A 21,246-nucleotide genomic window follows, 5' to 3' on the forward strand; every position below is an offset into this window, starting at 1 on the left:
TTTATGTCAGAATTACTTTGATGTGCAACACCTTTCCGAAGTTATTCTCTGCTAAAGTGACACATGTCAGATTTCCAAAATCTGTCTCGGTTATTAAGACCCAAACAGGCTTGGTCACTAAGGGGTTAAATGAGTCATGTGACATGTAATGACATCAACTCCCATGCTGAGGGCACTGCAAAAGAGAGAAGCAGATCAGTTTGTGACAATGTATTTCCCGCCCATTCAGCGGCAGTTACAACACTTCTTCGCTAGAGGGCAGAAGGCGATTTAACGGAACAGGTCACGCCCATCCCGGAAGAAGTCCTGTGCTGTCAGTTAACCCCGCCCAGAGCTGTCAGATTTCAGGCTCCGCCTCCCAACATGACTTTAGCGCCGCCTCAGGCTCAGACCTTTGGTTGCCAGCATGGAAGGGGTGGAGCCGGAGCAGGTCATGTGATGACCTCCAAGATGGCGGCGCAGTGCTGAGTCCCCGGTGCGGGCGGAGTGACAACGGGCCCGGGACATGCAAGAAGCGGGTGACGGAGATAAGACCAAGAGCATGTTCCTGTCCCGGGCACTGGAGAAGATCCTGGCCGACAGGGACGTGCGCAAAAGCCAGCACACTCCGCTGCGTACGGCATGCCAAGTGGCCCTAGGTGAGAGCCAGCGGGTGCCCGCGCTGGGGCCCAGGTAGATGTGTGAGGGAAAGTGGTGGAGGTGGGGACGTGTCATAGACGTGTAAGGGGAGACAGGTGTCTGATGGGAGAAGGGGGGACGTGTGACAGACGTATTATGGGAGGGGGGACGTGTGACAGACGTATGATGGGAGGAGGGGGGACGTGTGACAGACGTATGATGGGAGGAGGGGGGACGTGTGACAGACGTATGATGGGAGGAGGGGGGACGTGTGACAGACGTATGATGGGAGGAGGGGGGACGTGTGACAGACGTATGATGGGAGGAGGGGGGACGTGTGACAGACGTATGATGGGAGGAAGGGGGGACGTGTGACAGACGTATGATGGGAGGAGGGGGGGACGTGTGACAGACGTATGATGGGAGGAGGGGGGGACGTGTGACAGACGTATGATGGGAGGAGGGGGGGGACGTGTGACAGACGTATGATGGGAGGAGGGGGGACGTGTGACAGACGTATGATGGGAGGAGGGGGGACGTGTGACAGACGTATGATGGGAGGAGGGGGGACGTGTGACATATGTGTGATAAGAAGAGGGGGGCGCGTGACAGACGTATAATGGCGGGAGGGGGGGCGCGTGACAGACGTATAATGGCGGGAGGGGGGGCGCGTGACAGACGTATGATGGCGGGAGGGGGGGGGGCGCGTGACAGACGTCCGATGGCGGGAGGGGGGGGCGCGTGACAGACGTATGATGGTAGGAGGGGGGACGCGTGACAGACGTCCGATGGTAGGAGGGGGGGGACGTGTGACAGACGTCCGATGGTAGGAGAGGGGACGTGTGACATATGTGTGATAAGAGGAGGGGGGGCGCGTGACAGAAGTATGATGGCGGGAGGGGGGGGCGCGTGATAGACGTCCGATGGGGGGGGCGCGTGACAGACGTCCGATGGCAGGAGGGGGAACACGTTACAGACGTATGATGGCAGGAGGGGGGACGCGTGACAGACGTCCGATGGTAGGAGGGGGGACGCGTGACAGACGTCCGATGGTAGGAGGGGGGGACGCGTGACAGACGTCCGATGGTAGGAGGGGGGGACGCGTGACAGACGTCCGATGGTAGGAGGGGGGGACGCGTGACAGACGTCCGATGGTAGGAGGGGGGGACGCGTGACAGACGTCCGATGGTAGGAGGGGGGGACGCGTGACAGACGTCCGATGGTAGGAGGGGGGGACGCGTGACAGACGTCCGATGGTAGGAGGGGGGGACGCGTGACAGACGTCCGATGGTAGGAGGGGGGACGCGTGACAGACGTCCGATGGTAGGAGGGGGGGACGCGTGACAGACGTCCGATGGTAGGAGGGGGGGACGCGTGACAGACGTCCGATGGTAGGAGGGGGGGACGCGTGACAGACGTCCGATGGTAGGAGGGGGGGACGCGTGACAGACGTCCGATGGTAGGAGGGGGGGACGCGTGACAGACGTCCGATGGTAGGAGGGGGGGACGCGTGACAGACGTCCGATGGTAGGAGGGGGGGACGCGTGACAGACGTCCGATGGTAGGAGGGGGGGACGCGTGACAGACGTCCGATGGTAGGAGGGGGGGACGCGTGACAGACGTCCGATGGTAGGAGGGGGGGACGCGTGACAGACGTCCGATGGTAGGAGGGGGGGACGCGTGACAGACGTCCGATGGTAGGAGGGGGGGACGCGTGACAGACGTCCGATGGTAGGAGGGGGGGACGCGTGACAGACGTCCGATGGTAGGAGGGGGGGACGCGTGACAGACGTCCGATGGTAGGAGGGGGGGACGCGTGACAGTCGTCCGATGGTAGGAGGGGGGACGCGTGACAGTCGTCCGATGGTAGGAGGGGGGGACGCGTGACAGTCGTCCGATGGTAGGAGGGGGGGGACGCGTGACAGACGTCCGATGGTAGGAGGGGGGGGACGCGTGACAGACGTCCGATGGTAGGAGGGGGGGAAGCGTGACAGACGTAGGAGGGGGGGGACGTGTGACAGACGTCCGATGGTAGGAGGGGGGGGACGCGTGACAGACGTAGGAGGGGGGGGGACGTGTGACAGACGTCTGACGGGGGGGACGCGTGGTACGTGTGACAGATGTTGGGCAGTGTGGGGGGACGTGTGACAGACGTATGAAGGGTGTCTACTGATGGGGTGCACGTCTGGTGTTTGCCATGCGTTACACCTACATTGCAGATGGACATTTCAGCGTCTTGGTGCCTTCGGTCAGTGTTTATCGTTCTGATTTATGTGACGCAGAGGCATTGGCTGAAAATGGTCTCCATCTTCCTTAACAGCCCGGTCAGATATGCTCAGCACCGTTTTCAAGCTCTGTTATTATATTGAATAGACAAGGGAAGTGTTGACGGCGCCCCCTCGGGTGCACGGTGTGTGCCATCTCCAGCGGCCACTGCTTGGGTCCTAGTCGGTGAAGGAGCCCCCTCTAGAGTGACAGGAAGGGCAGCAGTAGACATCCCTACAGCAGCCGGCCAGACAGGTTTATCAGGAATGATCGCTCAGGCAGGAATGTCTTGAAAGTCTCTTACCCACTACTTTCAGCTAGTGTCACCCCCTTCCTCAGGGTTACGAATGATTCAATAGGAATGTGAGCTCTTGTGTAGGAGAGCTTACTGTCTAAATGACTATAGACATTGACGTGGGAAGGGGGGTGGCAGATGTTCTAGATGTACATTATGTATAGGGCTACTACACACTTGTGGCCAGGCTGTGGTTACTTCTTGATTCACATGTTGTGGTCACCGCAAACATATAAGTCTCACTGCGACCCCATTCATTTCTGTGGGATCATCGCTGCACTGTGATGCCCCTGCAATCCATGGCCGCAACAACATCGACTTGTAGAGGTACTCTTATAGAAAACATGTTGATTAAAAACTCCCTACACCCCCTCAGTTTCCCCACTCGGCCATGTCCCTTGTCCCAGGTAGCTAGTACAGCAAAATGAAGAGGAGGAACAGGTCATAGTCAGAAAGTCCATATCCAAGAAATGGTGATCAGCAAAATATCTCATCTTTTGTGTAGACCTCTTTTCATTACCTATTCACACTATTTATAATAACCCGTTTTTCCCTGGTCCGTCAAAACCCAGATATTTGTATAAAATAGTATCCTATAGTCATCCTTAAAGGGACACTGACAGGGCCAATAAGCATATTGAGGTATATATATGGCACTACAGGTCTTATAATGGGTATTACAATCATATAAGTATCCCCCCCCTGTCCACATTATACATACAGTAAACTTTAAGTTTTATAACCTGCTCCAACGGTCTTCAATCTGCCCAAGGGGCGGCGTTTCACCTCTCTTGCGCCCAGCCAGCCTCCCCAACTGCCGCTTTGAAGCGCCGCCCAGCTCATGAATATTCAGTTTGCTGGGCGGCTTCTGCGGTCCCCGCTCTGAAGCGCTTCGCTTAACAGTGCCCGGCGCATGCGCCGGATCTTGTGAAGTCCGGTACAGTAAGCGCCGCCCAGCTCATCAATATTCACTTCGCTGGGCGGCGCTTACTGTCCCCGACTTCACAAGATCCGGCGCATGCGCAGGGCACTGTTCAGCGCTGCGCTTCAGAGCGGGGACCGCAGAAGCCGCCCAGCAAACTGAATATTCATGAGCTGGGCGGCGCTTCAAAGCGGCAGTTGGGGGAGGCTGGCTGGGCGCAAGAGAGGTGAAACGCCGCCCCTTGGGCAGATTGCAGACCTTGGAGCAGGTTATAAAACTTAAAGTTTACTGTATGTATAATGTGGACAGGGGGGGGGATACTTATATGATTGTAATACCCATTATAAGACCTGTACTGCCATATATATACCTCAATATGCTTATTGGCCCTGTCAGTGTCCCTTTAAGCATCCGTATACATGGACATGGTACTGGATAGTGGAGAGGGAGAGTCGCCAATTAAGCACACTCTAAGCCTAGTCACCAAAGTATGTGCTCATAGGGCATGGCCCATGAGAAGCAGAGGTGTCCAGCCATGGAGTCCACAGCTTCTCAAATTTTCTTAAGGATCCTCTCTTCTGATAAACATACTTCTCTAATCTTATAACCACATTACCTCTGCTAAGGGCTCCATTACACCAACAGATTATCTGCCCGATCAGACCAATAGTTGGTGAATATAACAAAAGATCGGTGTGTGTAATAGGCCATCTGACCAATGATTGCGGTGTGGGGGGGGGGGAGATAGTCGGGTTATACACTCGGTGCAACTCACTCATGGAAGATACCTTCGGTGTTGATTAAAGTATGTCCTCCCATTTGCTATCTTCTATTGGTCCTAGATTGTTTTCCCACCTGTCTTTGAGGGCTCATGCACACAAGCGTAGTTGCTCAGTTCCAGTGCTGCGGACCACATCAATGCACAGGCTCCACCCGTGTGCACTCAGCTTGCGGATGCAGACCTGTTGACTTGAATGGTTCTGCATCTGCCAGGTAGGACTTCACCAATCTTTTTGCAGTGCAGGGGCACAGATCGGAAGACCATGGAAGCACTTTGTAGTGCTTCCATAGGCTTCCGATCTGTGCCTCTGCACCACAAAAAGATAGGTGAAGTCCTATCTTCAGTCGTATCTGGCGGATTCAGAACCATTCAAGTCAATGGGTCCTCATCTGTATTGCGTAATGCACATGGCCAGTGCCCATATATTGCAGACTGGCTGTGTACGATCCGCGATACGGGCACTGAGTAAGTACACTCATGAGCCCTAAGGGGGGAGGATATTTTTTGAGAAATGCCTCTAAAAGGAACTTATAGTGTAGGGAAATTATACCTCAAGTTCCTCCATATTGTTCTACAAGATCAATGAAGGTTGTTCTAGTCGTTGGTATGATAGGTGTTGTCCTGTGCTGTATGTCATATGCCTGCCGTATCCGTAATGAAAGCTTAGCTGAGGATATCCCTCTACGACGACTGACGAGTGAAGTGAATGACGTTGGTTAGTCCACTACAGTGGGGCGAAATATATCGGGCAGCACATGAACAGTTCTTGTTGATGTGTGAGAAGTAGGAAAAATAGGAGCGTGTTGGGATCTGAGTAACTTTGAGAAGGGTCACATTGTGATGGCTACACAAATGGGTCAGAACATCTAGAAAATAGCAGAGGTTAGTACTAGGGTTGTCACGATACCAGAATTTGTACTTTAATATCATGTAAAATATCACTATACTCAATATCAAATCAAAACTTCACCAATAAAAACTCCACAAAAAATACTCTCAGATAAACCCCATGTTGCTTATTCTGTGAGGAGGTACCTGATGGGGTCACTTACTATTAACTTGAGGCACATGGAGGTACTAAGGTAATAATACATGACACCCATCATTTATCTCACACGATGGCAACATTGGGGTTCATGAGTCACAATAAAATGCTGTTTTCCACGATGCTGGCCGCGGTGCAGGTCATCAGAAGGAAGCGGAACCCTCCGCTCGCACCAACTTATCTCTACCCTCCCTCTATGAGTCAGGGATAGGTTGACCACTTTCATAACCGTATACCTGAGACAGCGGGATATGATACTGCAATACACACACTCATATAGAACACCCTTATATAATATCCACCATCAGAGGCCGTCCATCCCCTGCCGTGGTCCACAGTAAATTTGGCTCCATTGGAGGGTGAGTGTAAGTTGGTGGCTGTATTAGCACTGCATGGAACTGTGCAAGCCCTATTTATACAATACAGACAATCGCATATATTTTTATAATAAATCTGCCAGGTGTGACCATACCCTAAAGCTCTAGGCACCCCTCCAACCCTCTCTACATAGCTCTGCAGCTTGCTCATTCCACACTTGTATGGTCTGTATGGTGCTAGTTACACACACAACTCTGCACCATTCTGTACCACAGATGTACAATGAGTGTCAGAACATGCATGTGTGAGTGTGCCCCTGGAGGAGACCTCTGTGTGGGCAGTATGAAGCATTCAACTGCTCATGAGATACCGTAATCTCCACGTAAAACTACATCAAAAACTTTTCCTGCATCAAGACTCCTCCTCCATATGTTACTGATACATGGAGATGATGTCATCACAGGTGCCTTACCCTACGAGCATCCAGCACCGTGAGTCCAATGGGACAGCAGTAATATGAGCGGACAGCATTTTCAGGGACGCTAACACTTCAATTCTCCACACTCCCACCTTAGGCCACTGAGCAATTTCATTGGTGGCAGTGGCTGACCACATTGCAGTGGGAAGGAAGGGAAGCTCTCCTTTCTTCTCCACTGGGCACCTGAGGGGCTTACTGCCGCTGATCGCAGCTCCCTGTCATAGAGGTCAGGTGCCGGCTATGTGATTCTGCTGCCGGCATCCGCCTCCTGTATCTGTATTAAACGTTAGTTATTTTCATTGGTGGCGCAGTGGCCACAGCCCCTCCCCTCTCTCTTCTCATTGGTGGCAGCGGCACAGGGGGGAAGGGAGAGAGTGACTCCTCCCCTGTGCTGGGGGAACATGGCGCGCGCTGAGAGCGCAGCCTAGTATTGGTAGAAGGCAAATCCCTGTATCGAATGGATACTGGTACAAAAGTATTAATTGGGTATTGATAATTTGATACCCACTGCAACCCTACCGTCTAGTATTGAAAACCTGACAGTATGAAACTGAACTGGGAATCAAAGTATCGAAAAAGTATTGATATTTCGATACCTGATGCCACCCTAGTTAGTACCTACTAAAAGTGGTCCCAAAAAGGACAACCAGTGACAAGGTCAGGGGTGCCCAAGGCTCATTGATGTGCATGGGGAGTGAAGCCTAGCCTGTCTGGTTTGATCCCACACAAGAGGTACTGTAGCACAAATTTCAGAGTTTTCGTAGTAGAGACCCTGTCCCTCTACTTTAATATCGCACAAAGATGATGGACACTTCTCTGCCCCACTACGTTATTATCAGATGTAGACCGTGGGTATCCCTCTTTCAAATCCACAAATGCTACCATGCTACTGTCCAGCATGTAAATCAATTCATTAAAAAGTTTACTCCATACATTTACCACTAGACTCTTCTACAGTTCTACAGAAAGCCGTCTGGCATATGTAAGGTACTGTGGATGGACCATACCAAAAATACACACACTGCTTATAAGATACAAGCAAGCACAGACTTGAATGAATGAGCAAACGTTCAGTACCTGGTTTGGTAGAGTAGTGTGTTCTTTCAAAGGTCCTCCTTAACAATACAATTCAAATGGTAGAGAGACAGAGAATTGGTCTAAGTGATAAATAATCCAAGAGGAGGGTCCGTTCTCAGCAGAGCTAGTGGTGACGTCACTGTGGTACGGATAGATATTACTGACTGCAAAACTTCCAGCGCAGTTCGGAAAATCCTGTTTTCTTCCTAAGAGACAGGAGGATTCTTTGGCCAGCGGTGTTCACAGTGTACTTCCACTAGTCCTCTAAAGGCAAACAGAGATGGCACTGTGGTACATAGGGGTATCGCTAATAGCCAAATATCCAACACATTTTGGAAACTCTTTATTCTCCTGTCTCTGAGGAAGGAAACCAGAGTTTCCAGAATGTGTTGGAAGTTAGGCCAACATTGGCATCCATAAGTACCAAAGTGACATCTCTGTTTGCCTTCAGAGAACTACCAGAGGTAAGTTGTGAATGCTGCCGGAGGGAGTCGCCACTAGCACCGCTGAGAAGAGGTACACTCCTCTCAGATTATTTACCGCTTGGAACGTTCCCCTCTCACTACTGTTTGGATTGGCTTGTTAAGGAGAACCACTGAAGGAACACGCTAATCCAGGGATATCCAACCTGTGGCCCTCTAGCTGTTACAAAACTACAAATCTCAGTATGCCTGGACAGCCTACAGCTATTAGGGCATGCTGGGAGTTGTAGTTTTGAAACAGCTGGAGGGCCACAAGTTGAGCATCCCTGCACTAATCTCCCAAACTGCTGTATAAGGTACTAAAATGTTGCTCGTTCATTCAAGTCTATCTTTGCCGGTATTCTCCCGTTATCTTATCAGCGGTGTGTGTGTGTTTTTTTGGTATGGTTCATCACTTGCCATATGGAGAATACATTGTGTTGAGTTATGAGTGTCTAGTGGGAAATGTATGAAGTACAGTATTTATTGTGGGTGGAGTGTTATGGTAGCACTTGTGGATATGGACTTTGTCTTTTATGGTACAGTAAGATAGGGAGTGTACTTACTGCTTGTGTCAGTGTTTTCTTAGGTAGGAATGTGGCGCTATTTAGCTTTCTTTGAAGGGTTTCTACCATCAGAAATACTGTTATGTAGCTGACTGACATTAGCGATGCGCTAATGTCAGCACTACATAGCAGTATGTTTTTTTAAATTTCTCCCTGCAGCCGTTCTGATAAAATAAGCACTTTTATAATATGCTAATGAGCCTCTAGGTGCTATGTGGGCGTAGATTCAGCACCTAGAGGCTCCGTCTACTCACCCTTTATACCGCCCAGGTCCCCTGTTCTGCCCGCCCCGCTCCTCTTGATTGATGTCACGGTTTGCAGGACAAGTTACTTCACAACACTGAGGTAAAGAGCTGCCTCTACCTGTCGGGGAATATGATCCTGAATACAGATGATAAGATCTTTAGCTGAGTCTCTGTTGGAATTGAGTTCATAAGCAGATGTGGCTAATAAGCAGCAGCACTTGTCTGTAGTCCCATATTGCCACAGTCTGTCCTGTCCATCCTTTCTGTACTTCATGTCTCCTCATGAACTCCATTCCCACAAAGATTCAGCTAAATATAATTAAACTGTATTCAGAATCATAATCCCTGACAAGCAGAGCAGAGAGGAGGATGAGGCAGCTCTTTAGCTTAGTGTTGTGAAGTAACTTGTCCTCCTGTGTGATTAGGACAGGTTTTGTGTGTACTAATAGGATGGCGGCCATTTTATTTCTCCTAATGATTGCTCCCGAGACAAAACATGCCATTATAACTAATGAAAGGTATTTGGGAATATATTTATAATAAAGTAATATTTACGTATTTTCATTTTCTTAATTCCCGGAGAACCCCTTTAACCTCTACTTTAATATCACTCGTGAATAGTGGGACCTACCTCTTTCTCAACAGTAATATCACATGTGGACAGTAGTGACCTCCTTCTCCTTGCTGTATTAATGGACTTGGAAACCTCCATCTACCAGCTAGGTTAAAATTCAAAATTGACGGTGGAGACATCCATCATTCTGTACATTAAAGGGGTTGTCCGAGTTGATTATTTAATAAGGTAGGGACGCCATCATAATAATAATAATAAGAAAAAGTATATTCTGAGTCCTGTGCCTGAGTTCCAGTGCCACTTCTCCATCTGCTGAGCTACGTTTTCCTGACTGAAGAGGTGACATTTCCGATGAAACAGAGGTGGTAAAGGATGGTGATTATGAGTTTTGTCCCTGCCTTCTAAGACAAATACTGATGACCTATCCTAGGTCATCAGTATCTGATCAGTGGGGGTCTGACACCCAGGACCGCCACCGATCAGCTGTTTGAGAAGGCAGCAGCACTTGAAGTAGCGCCACAACGTTCTCTCAGCGTTCCCTAGGCCATTTGATGTCCCATTCATCAGTCACATGGCCGTAGCACAGCTCTGCCCCATAAAAGTGAATGGTGCTGAGCTGCGATACCAAGCATAACCGCTATACAGTGTACGACACTGTGCTTGGAAAGCTGAGAGAAGGCCACGACACTACTGCAAGCGCCGCTGCCTTCCCAAACAGCTGATCGGGGGGATTTCGGGTGTTAGCCCCTCACCGATCAGATACTGACAACCTGTCGACAGGATAGGTCATCGGTATTCAAGTCTCAGAAAACCTTTTTAATATCGCGTGTGGACAGTGGAGGCCTCTCTGCTCCTTAATATCAGTATGTGTTCACAGTGAATGGTTTTTTTGTGGGGTGGGCAATATGCGGTTGACCTGTGTGTGTATAATGAGGGATTCATCTGTGTGGCCTCTGCTTGGAGAGGACACTGGGTGCACTGTAAATGTCCCAATGTAGACTCTGTGGTGTCTAGTAAGTGAGCTGATAATCCTGCAGCTGCCCAGGCACTGAGCATGTATTATATCTCTGCACGGCACATCGATTGCAGTCTGTGTAGCAGGTCAGGTGAGGACAGCAATGGCACAGGTTTTCTCTGTATTACAGTCTGATGTCAGTTCTGTGTCCACGTGGCTTAAATCAGCACTGAGCTTTCAACAGACTTTGCATTAATCAGTAGTACAGTGTATGTACATGAGGAATAACACTATTTCTGCCCATTATATGACTTGTAGCTGGCATTTTTTAGCAGTTTTCCTTGGTGCTTGCTGAATATTTGGTTTGCAGTTCTCTCAGAGGGAGAGGCTACCTGCCATCCAATGCACACAGAGAAAGTGGAAAATCTCCTTCCGATCAGTCACTTGCTGCCCTTGGAAAATGGAGGACATTAGAGAGAAGTACTGACCTGTATTTTTGTGAATGAAACACTTTTGCTGAGCTATAAGCTTCCTATGTAGCTGTGTAGTCTGCTTGTCTGTGTGTGTCTCCTCGGCTCCTGCTCACTCCTCCCCTTCCCCTCTCTATAGATATCGACATGTATAATGTGATCCGACCTGGACTTTAAAGGGCATTTTTCAAAGTGAAAAGCAATTGGCATGAGAGAGGGGGAGCTGGTGAACAACTGAACTAGACATTTCTCACTGATGAAACATATTGCAAAGTTTCTTGTGGTCACTTGTGCTATTGACTTATGTAAAGTTGTGTATAAAGTTAGTGACCATTTAATTTTAAAACTCTCTTGCAGATGAACTTAAAGCTGAATTGGAACAGCAGAAGTAAGTGTGACCTGCGCTGTGTCCGCCACCTTCCTCTCATGAAGCTGTTTCTTATAGGCCTCTTATTTCTTTCCTCTCATTTTAGGGATGAATCTGCTCCGTCCTCCAAACCTAAATTTATTGAAGCCGACAAGTATTTCCTTCCATTTGAGTTGGCATGTCAGTTGAAGTCTCCTCGAGTTGTCAGCACCTCCCTTGACTGCTTGCAGGTACCTTTCATTGCTCTGTCAAGCTAGTACAGGACTACATGCACCAGCATGTCTTGCTGGGTGCAGGCACAGCACACACCTCTTATGGGCTATCTGTGAGATAGATGCGTTCCTGTTCTATGTGATGTCTGTCTCTTGGCACTGCTGTATTATAATGTATGGAAGCAGCCATCTACATTGGCATATGATGACGTGTTGTATTTCTGTCTTGTAGAAACTAATTGCATACGGTCATATAACTGGCAATGCTCCGGATAAAGGCATTGCTGGGAAACGCCTCATAGATCGCATAGTGGACACCATCTGCAATTGTTTCCAAGGTCCCCAGACAGATGAGGGGGTGCAGCTCCAGATCATTAAGGTGAGAATAAAGGGTGTATTAGACTGACTGACTGATTTTCAGCCAATTCATAGTTAACGAGCTTTTGCAGGAACGCTCGTTAACGATGATCCAGCAGTCCAATACGCTCGTTCATTGAGCAATTTAGATTTTTAAGCACGCATAAAAATCATTGTTTGCCGGCGGCAGATTGTGACGTCTAATCGCGATCTGCTGCCGGCAAACAACTAGACAATGTGGGGATCACTCATCCCTATGCTGTGGAGGAGATCACTACATGTCATAGCATCGCTCTCCTCCACTAGCGAGCAGGCAATTGCCGCATAGGGACATTTCCTTCCCGACAATCGTATGTAGAATTCGGCTGTCTAATATAGCCTTTACAGACTGTGGATTGAATGGCACAAAACTAGTGCAACAGGAAAGGGTAGGGCAGCCTCAGATCACAGCTCTCAATCCTTCAAAAAGCCACAACTTGATTGGTTGCTCCGTTGCTGTTCATCCCCCCCCTACAGTGTTTGATCTATGTGATAAGTCCACACATGACCTTGTAGTCGTGTGATTGCAGCAAGGACTACCTGTGATCCTCATGAATAGAATGCACTTTATAACAGTGGCTGTTTCTTGTCCAGGCTCTCCTGACTGTGGTCACCTCTCCATATGTTGAGATCCATGAAGCAACTGTCCTGCAGACTGTACGAACATGTTACAACATATACCTGGCCAGCAAAAACCTGGTGAACCAGACCACTGCCAAGGCCACATTGACTCAGATGCTGAATGTCATCTTCACCCGGATGGAAACGCAGGCAGTAAGAAGCGGACAAGCTTATTTTGATACCTTTTAATACTGTGCTGAATATGGATTAAAGCCATTCTGCTGATGGGACAACTCCTGGGGAATCTGTGGGGCTACACAATGTAGTATTCAACATGGCCCCTTCTAATGAAATGGCTCTCCTCTCTAAAATGAATGTCGTTTTCTACCACTGCTATCCATAAAAGCCACAAATATCATCATGCACATCAGCAGAACTGCAACTGTTAACATGTTTCCTCCGCTCCTGTCATGATGTGGATGAGTGATTATGGGTCTTTGCTGTGGTCTTTTCTTAAAACCACAATGTGTATTAATTGTGCTCCATAGATTGACACGACAGCCACTTTTCTGTGTTACTGACATTGTGTTTTCTCATAGGTCCAAGAACATGGAGATTATATATTACAGAAGCTACATTCACCTGCAATTCACAAACTAATGGGCTCTCCATCTACTGCATCGAGGAGAGGCAGCTATCCTCACAGTGCTCCACCCACACCTACGAGCATCAGCATCACCAATGGCAGCCAGCACAGAGAAGATGGAGGTGCATATACCGTAATCCAGTCCACATGAGCTAGAAAATCCTTAATTGTGTCTTATGGAAGTTCCTTAAAGGGAGTCTGTCACCTAGTTGTCACCGATATAACTAAGAGCACTGCCCCATAGAAGATTGCAGACACATCCCAAGCACACCTGTGTGCACTTTGTGCCTTTATTCCATTTCTAGGAAAAGCACTTTTATTCTGCTGGAAAACAGCTTCCAAGTGCCCGGCTCTGCTGCTGCAAGTGCCCAAAGCAAACCAGACAGAAGAGGGCAGGAGTGAAAGCTGTTTTTACTTTCACTTTCAGCCGGGCACTTGGGAGCTGTTTTCCAGCAAAATAAAAGTGCTTTTCCTAGAAATGGAATAAAGGCACAAAGTGCACACAGGTGTGCTTGGGATGTGTCTGCAATCTTCTATGGGGCAGTGCTCTTAGTTATATCGGTGACAACTAGGTGACAAAGAGCACTGCCCCATAGAAGATTGCAGACACATCCCAAGCACACCTGTGTGCACTTTGTGCCTTTATTCCATTTCTAGGAAAAGCACTTTTATTTTGCTGGAAAACAGCTCCCAAGTGCCCGGCTGAAAGTGAAAGTAAAAACAGCTTTCACTCCTGCCCTCTTCTGTCTGGTTTGCTTTGGGCACTTGCAGCAGCAGAGCCGGGCACTTGGAAGCTGTTTTCCAGCAGAATAAAAGTGCTTTTCCTAGAAATGGAATAAAGGCACAAAGTGCACACAGGTGTGCTTGGGATGTGTCTGCAATCTTCTATGGGGCAGTGCTATTGGTTATATTGGTGAAAAACGGGTGACAGACTCCCTTTGAGTCCACGAAATGGAAGAGACGTAGCTAGTCTGGTGTTCAGAATAATTTTATCAAAGCTTCCTCTAATCGGATGTCACATCGGGAGTCCAATTTTTTGAGTTGTAGGAAGTAAAATATTTTGAAAATAACTGTACTTATTAGTGAAGTACATGGTGAGCCCCAACAGTAGAGGGAGTCAGTGAGCATGTCCGGTTGAACAAAGTATGTTGGGAATATATAATACGTTGAAAGTTGCAGTCACAATGTGGATTTTATTTTACTTATTTAGTGCTGAAGGAGGCGCCAGTACAGGTGGTCGGGACACAGGAGGCACCAGTACAGGTGATCGGGACACAGGAGGCGCCAGCACAGGTGATCGGGACACAGGAGGCGCCAGCACAGGTGATCAGGACACAGGAGGCGCCAGCACAGGTGATCGGGACACAGGAGGCGCCAGCACAGGTGGTCGGGACGCAGGAGGCGCCAGCACAGGTGGTCGAGGTGCAGGAGACACCAGCACAGGTGGTCGAGGTGCAGGAGACACCAGCACAGTTGGAGGTGGTGCAGAATGCACCATCACAGGTGGACAGGACACAGGATGCACCATCACAGGTGGACAGGACACAGGAGGCCAATATTAAAGGTATGAGGGTTCTTTGTATATTGTCTGGTAATGCAGCAGCTACAAATATGGCCTCTGCTGTAAAGAAGGTGACCTTATAGAAGAGGCAAACAGAAACCAATGGGATTACAGTTCATCTGTTCTCATTTTCTTTCCTTAGAGCCTGAAGAGAAGATTCCAGAAGGTGATTCTGAAGCTGCTGATCTCCCACCACCTGAGATTATCCACACAAACGGAATAGCAGATGACGGGCAGTCTGTATCTTCCACAGATAATCTGGTATGGGCAGTGATTTCCAGAGCCGGATGTTGTTGGGTGGTTCTGTTTCCCCCTAAGCATTCTTGCACAGCATCCTAAGTCCAATGTAATGTACTCTGTTTTCTTCCATTCAGGAGTCTGATTCTCTCCCTGGGCAACACTCTGGTGCTAGATTCAGCCACATACTACAGAAAGATGCTTTCCTTGTGTTTCGCTCACTCTGTAAATTGTCCATGAAGCCGTTGGGGGATGGACCTCCAGATCCTAAGTAAGTGAACCCCTGCCAGACTTAATTTGAAGGCAGCTCTGTTTCACATTGCATGCTAATACTGATATCTTAGTTCTAGGCTTTGCACCTATGAATAGCTTTATGTGGAAGCTCAAGATGGCATTGCATCTGCTCACAGTACATATTATGTGAAAAGCAAAGAAAAAAAGGGGGTCAGTCAGCACAACCCAGTGCGCAGGTGCACGTTGTTATGGCTGAAAACACAGCATAGAACAAAACATACAATGCAACAGCTCTTTTCAAACCAAATAAAGTGCAAAAATGCATTATAATTGCTAATGCTATGCTTATAAATTAGAGATGCTTGGCAAATACATTGTGTACAAAATTATTTGAGCCCGTCTGCCACACGTCAAGGCGATCTCTGTAAGACGGGAACCTAACACGAAGTTCTACCTGTTATGTGCCATGACGGCTGCCATACAATTCAGGGAGTGTAGGTTCCACATGCATGCTGGGCTTTAATGCTTTTATTTTTATCATCTTTGGTGCCAAAATGGCCCCCATTATATCCAGGGAATGCAGGTACCAACATATGATGTGAAATGATCTTGTGAATTGTTCTCCTTCATACATATGATAATTATACCAAGGACACAAGTAATAGGCGGACAGAGGAGAATATTGGGAGGGTCCATGTCCTTGATGTATATATTTTATTAGTCCATCCATCTTATGTTATGCTCGAGTTTGACAGACTTATAGATTGCACCTATGACTTTCCCTTATTTTGCAGGTCCCATGAACTCCGCTCTAAGATCCTCTCCCTCCAGCTCCTGCTGTCAGTATTGCAGAACGCCGGCCCCACCTTTAGGGCCCATGAAATGTTCATCAATGCAATCAAGCAATACCTCTGTGTAGCCTTATCAAAAAATGGGGTGTCCTCTGTACCTGATGTCTTTGAGCTCTCCTTGGCCATATTCCTCAGCCTGCTGTCTAATTTCAAGATGCATCTAAAAATGCAGGTGGAGGTACGCAGCATCTCGAGGTGTCGTATTGTGGGGTGAGAGGCAGTGAATTTTTTTTCACCTGTTTAGAGTCTATCTTCTTATCCCTTTAAAGGTGTTTTTCAAAGAAATATTTTTGAACATATTAGAGACTTCATCGAGTTCATTTGAGCACAAGTGGATGGTGATACAGACCCTGACAAGGATTTGTGCAGGTAAGAAGTCTCCACCCTGTAATAGACATCTCATTGATTTCAGTAGGCGCCATGTAATGCTTCATTTCTCCTGTGGTAGCACTTCAGGACAATTGCACACTGGCTGTTGGATTTCACCACAGATCACTGTTGATTGCTGGAGGTCCTAGCGGTGGCATGTCCTGTGATCAGCTCATCATGTGGGGACCCTTTAAATAAAATCCTTGTTGTCCCACTTTTGAGAAAAGGGTCTGATGATTTTAAGAAGCACCCAGGATGATGAACTAATGCTGTCAATGATGACAATGTCTACAGAGAACCAATGCCTTGTAATGTGTCCATTAATGACAGTTTTTCTACTTCAGATGCTCAATGTGTGGTCGACATTTACGTGAACTATGACTGTGACTTAAATGCTGCTAATATATTTGAAAGACTTGTAAATGACTTGTCTAAAATCGCTCAGGGAAGGAGTGGCCATGAGCTCGGAATGACGCCTTTACAGGTGAGAGGGAAGGGGGATACCTGTGGGGCTGCAAGATGTGAATACACTTTAAAGGGGTTATCCCATGATGAATGTAAAATATGAAACTCAGACATAATCTAGTACATGGCGATCTCTAACAAATCTAGAACCAGCCCTGTACCTCAAGTGGATCCAGAGTTCTCGAAATTTATTGCTCCAATTGTTCTGCTAGATTTATTTCAAGCAGTCAGCTTAGGGGCGTGTCCTTTTGCATGGGGCGTGTCCTTTCGGCTGCAGCTGGTGGCAGTTGAAGGATGGAACTGATCTTCCGTGAGCAGGACAGAGAAATTTGAAAAAGAGCAAAAAGCAGGTGGCGCTATACAGAGAGATTTCATTGAATAACTCAGTAGCTATAATAACAGTATTCAGATCCAGGTACTGGTTTGAAAACTGTAGAATATTTTTATTGGGACAGTCCCCTAAGGATCCATTCACACGTCCGTATGTGTTTTGTGGATCCACTCATACAAAATGCCTTTTCTTGTCTGCAATTGCGGATGTGGACAGCACTTTCCGGCCCCATTGAAAATGAATGGGTCCGCACCTGTTCTGCAAAGTTGCGGAACGGATGCGGACCCATTTTGCGGACGTGTGAATGGACCCTAAGTGTGATCAGAAGATTCTCACTATTATATTATCAGAATCTCCCATCTTAATGCTGTAGTGCCCACTGTCAATAGGTAGGTCTGGCACAGGATCATAGACATACTGGTTTTATCATTAAAGGGAACCCATCGTCTTTATCCCAACCTCACAGAGGATAGCATAAAGTAGTGACTGGCTGATTTCAGAGGTCTGTCATTCATCAATGAGTTGCTGAAAGCCAGCATCATAAGTTTTGCAGCTTGGGCCTGGAGAAGACTCATGGCTTCCCGAGAAGAGTCATGGCTATTCCTGAGCTGCTGCTGATTGGCAGTTCTCTCCTAGTTAGAAAGCTAAGGAGATGATTGTCACTAATCTGCCTGTAAGCTGGGAAAGCAGCAGATTATGAATAACCATGACTTTTTAGGCAGCGCTGACTCTTTTCCAGGCCCCGGCTATGATTATTATAATGCCGATTCTGGTCAACCACTTACTTTTAGCTCATGAGTGATACACAGCTGAAATCAGCATGTCTGTTACTACGTTATGCAATACTTTGTATTCAACTCTCCCATAGCCTCTCCCCTGCCGGAAAAAGCAGATAACAAAGCATTATACCTGAATAGCACAGACTGCAGCTGTAATATCCAATATCCAGAGTAGACCTTGATTTATTTCTAGAGCCCATGGGCAGGAGGTCTGGGAGGTCGAGAGCCATGGACAGCTGTGATGGGTTCATAGTGGACTACAATCTGTAGTATGCTCAAAGTGCTGAGCCCTGAGCCATTATCTATTTTTTATCTTGTTTTATTCTCTGCAGGAGCTCAGCCTCAGGAAGAAAGGTCTAGACTGTCTGGTGTCCATCCTGAAATGTATGGTGGAGTGGAGCAAAGACCTCTATGTCAACCCCAACCACCAGTCCAGTCTAGGTAATGTGCCACCAAAGATTTTAATACTGGGGGGTGGGGAGGGAGGGCGCACTGCGCCACCAATGTTTTTAATACTGCGGAGGGCGCACTGCAACAGCAAAGATAATTAGCGTTTAATACAGGAGGGCGGGTGTTTCGGTGCAGAATCACATAGCCGGCACCCTGCCTCTGACAGGGAGCTGCGATCAGCGGCAGCAATTAACCCCTCAACTGCCGCTGACTGCATCTCGCTGTCATATAGGCTGGGCACCGCCTCCTGTATTTGTATTAGACGTTAATTAGCATTTGGTGGCCCAGTGAACCGGCCCTCTTCCTCCCATCTCCTCATTTGCAGCGCGGCACAGGGGGAGGGAGAGTGTGACTCCTTCTGCCCTGTGCTGCTGAGAGAACATGAGCGTGCTCATGTTCTGTGATAGCGTGCTGGACGCATTATCGGCAAGGTTAGATGCCAATAACTTAAAAAATCATGAATATCGGCAGAAAATATCGGTAACTCCGATAATCGGTCGATCCCTACTTTACGGTATAAAACCAGTCTGTGTATAAAATAATAGATATATATAATATTATAATAAAAAAGAAAAATATATATATATATATATATATATATATATATATGTGACTCTCTTCACTGAGGAGGGGTAGTCTATGGGATAAGCTCAAGACACCCATAGGCTCCTCTCCCCTGCCAGGATCACTTGTAGAATTTCAAGAAGAACCGCAGTCACCACAGAAGGTACTTCTGGAAAATTCCCTTTATTGGTATCCATGCTCAACACGTTTCGGGGGTTTCTTAACAGCTACCCTTTTCTTCAGGAGCAGCCAATATACATATACAATAAAATCATAAGCATTTTGTAAGTGACAAGCAAGTGTCCATTAAATTCCATAACGATACCAATAAAGGGAATTTTTCATAAGTACCTTCCGTGGTGACTGCGGTTCTTCCTGAGATTCTACAAGCGATCCTGGCAGGGGAGTGGAGCCTATTGGTGTCTTGAGCTTATCCCATAGACTACCTCCCCAGTGAAGTGAGTCATATAGATATTATTTTATTTATTTATGCTTTTATACACCGATTTTGGTTTTATACGTAAAGCTTTAGGGTACTTTCACACTAGCGTTTTTCTTTTCCGGCACTCCGTCAAACGTGCTCAATGCCGGAAAAGAACTGATCAGGTATATCCCTGTGCATTGTGAATGGAGAGTAATCCGTTCAGGATGCATAAGGATGTCTTCAGTTCAGTCATTTTGACTGATCAGGCAAAAGATAAAACCGCAGCATGCTACGGTTTTATCTCCGGCCAAAAAAACTAAAGACTTGCCTGATCAGTCTTAAAAATGCCATCGGCAGGCAGTTCCAGTGACAGAACCGCTTGCCGGATCACTCTGCCGCAAGTGTGAAAGTACCCTTAAACAACATCCTTCGGTAATTTTCTTCTATCTCATCTCATTTCTATAAACTACATATTTTTCTGTCTTTTACTCTATTGTAAGAGCAGTCGTGCTGTGGAGCCCTGTATTGTAACAGCAGTCACGCTGTGGAGCAGTCACACCATGGATTCCTCTACTATAAAAACTGTTACACTGTGCAGCCCTCTACTGTAGAAGCAGTCACACTATGGACCTCTTATATAAGAACCGTCACTTATGTGCTGTAGATGACCATAAAAATGAATGACCCTTGGCTGTAGTGCCAAGTAACCAGGCACAGGGCCGTGGTCACACAATGATGTCCAAGACTCGCATCAACATGTTCCCTTGTCCTCTTTCTGGATTCTTCACTCTTTATTGACTGATTTACCATTTTATTGTAGGTCCAGAGAAAACCTCAGATTTTGAGGGGGGAGAAAATAAAACCCCAGAAATCTTGGCACACAGGAGCAGCCCAAGCTCCCTGGACTCCACTACCTCCTCCGGCATCAGTAGCACCCAGTCCTCCATGCCTGATGACCCTGAACAGTTTGAAGTGATGAAACAGCAGAAGGAGATTATAGAGCACGGGATTGAGCTGTGAGTATGTGTGCGGACACATTGGTCAGGCACATATAATGTTTCCCCTCCAAAATTCTTACCTGTTTTTTTAATTCACAGATTTAACAAGAAACCAAAGAGAGGAATCCAGTATCTGCAGGAGCAGGGCATGCTGGGAGCTACCCCGCAAGACCTTGCACAGTTCCTGCACCAGGAAGATCGGCTGGACTTTGTATGTGGTATTTCTGTTCATTTTATTGCTGTGTATGGAAAAGCTTTGCGTCGGCTGTAAAGATAGCTCAGAAGTCACCCTGAGATGTTTTCCTGATTGTGAGTTAGACTTAACAGATGAGGGAGGAAGCATTTTACTGTACGTGACATTGCTGCTTTTACACGAAGGCCAGTTTTACATGATCGTGTTCAGTCCAGTGTGATGGCTGCATTTCTTGGACCAAACACTTTTCCTCTGACCAGAACTCACTGAATAATAATGATTTCTGATGCTGTGAACTCCTGCCTGACCACTTGTCTACTGTCCTGTACTCACATAATGCTGTGAGTACAGTTTAGTAGACCTGTGGTCAGACAGGAACTGACGGCATCAAGTTCAGTGAAAGTAGTAGTGTTCAGTCTGGGTAATGTAGCCATCACACAAAGCATGTTTTCTAGACTTAACATGCTTGTGTGAAACTGACCTAAGCATCGGAAGAGGTGGAAGGGCGAGGAGAGTCGGGAGCTCATGAATATGGGGA

At 47.5% G+C, this 21,246-nt stretch overlaps 1 protein-coding gene across 1 annotated transcript in view; it reads left to right on the forward strand.

Annotated features, from left to right (window-relative positions):
- The first annotated feature begins 428 nt into the window (after positions 1-428).
- The window catches only part of ARFGEF2 (ADP ribosylation factor guanine nucleotide exchange factor 2), a 57,883-nt gene continuing 37,065 nt past the window's right edge, over positions 429-21,246 (forward strand). The window contains exons 1-15 of the mRNA XM_044296333.1: positions 429-638; positions 11,428-11,458; positions 11,544-11,667; positions 11,882-12,028; positions 12,640-12,819; positions 13,206-13,374; positions 14,463-14,816; positions 14,956-15,074; positions 15,188-15,321; positions 16,079-16,313; positions 16,405-16,504; positions 16,849-16,988; positions 18,412-18,520; positions 20,338-20,533; positions 20,615-20,726. Of these exons, the coding sequence (XP_044152268.1) occupies positions 506-638; positions 11,428-11,458; positions 11,544-11,667; positions 11,882-12,028; positions 12,640-12,819; positions 13,206-13,374; positions 14,463-14,816; positions 14,956-15,074; positions 15,188-15,321; positions 16,079-16,313; positions 16,405-16,504; positions 16,849-16,988; positions 18,412-18,520; positions 20,338-20,533; positions 20,615-20,726 (2,283 nt within the window). The 5' untranslated portion in view covers positions 429-505. The remainder of the gene's footprint in view (positions 639-11,427; positions 11,459-11,543; positions 11,668-11,881; positions 12,029-12,639; positions 12,820-13,205; positions 13,375-14,462; positions 14,817-14,955; positions 15,075-15,187; positions 15,322-16,078; positions 16,314-16,404; positions 16,505-16,848; positions 16,989-18,411; positions 18,521-20,337; positions 20,534-20,614; positions 20,727-21,246) is intronic.

The sequence above is a fragment of the Bufo gargarizans genome, chromosome 6 (genome assembly GCF_014858855.1).
Source record: "Bufo gargarizans isolate SCDJY-AF-19 chromosome 6, ASM1485885v1, whole genome shotgun sequence".
Classification (NCBI taxonomy): Eukaryota; Metazoa; Chordata; class Amphibia; order Anura; family Bufonidae; genus Bufo; species Bufo gargarizans.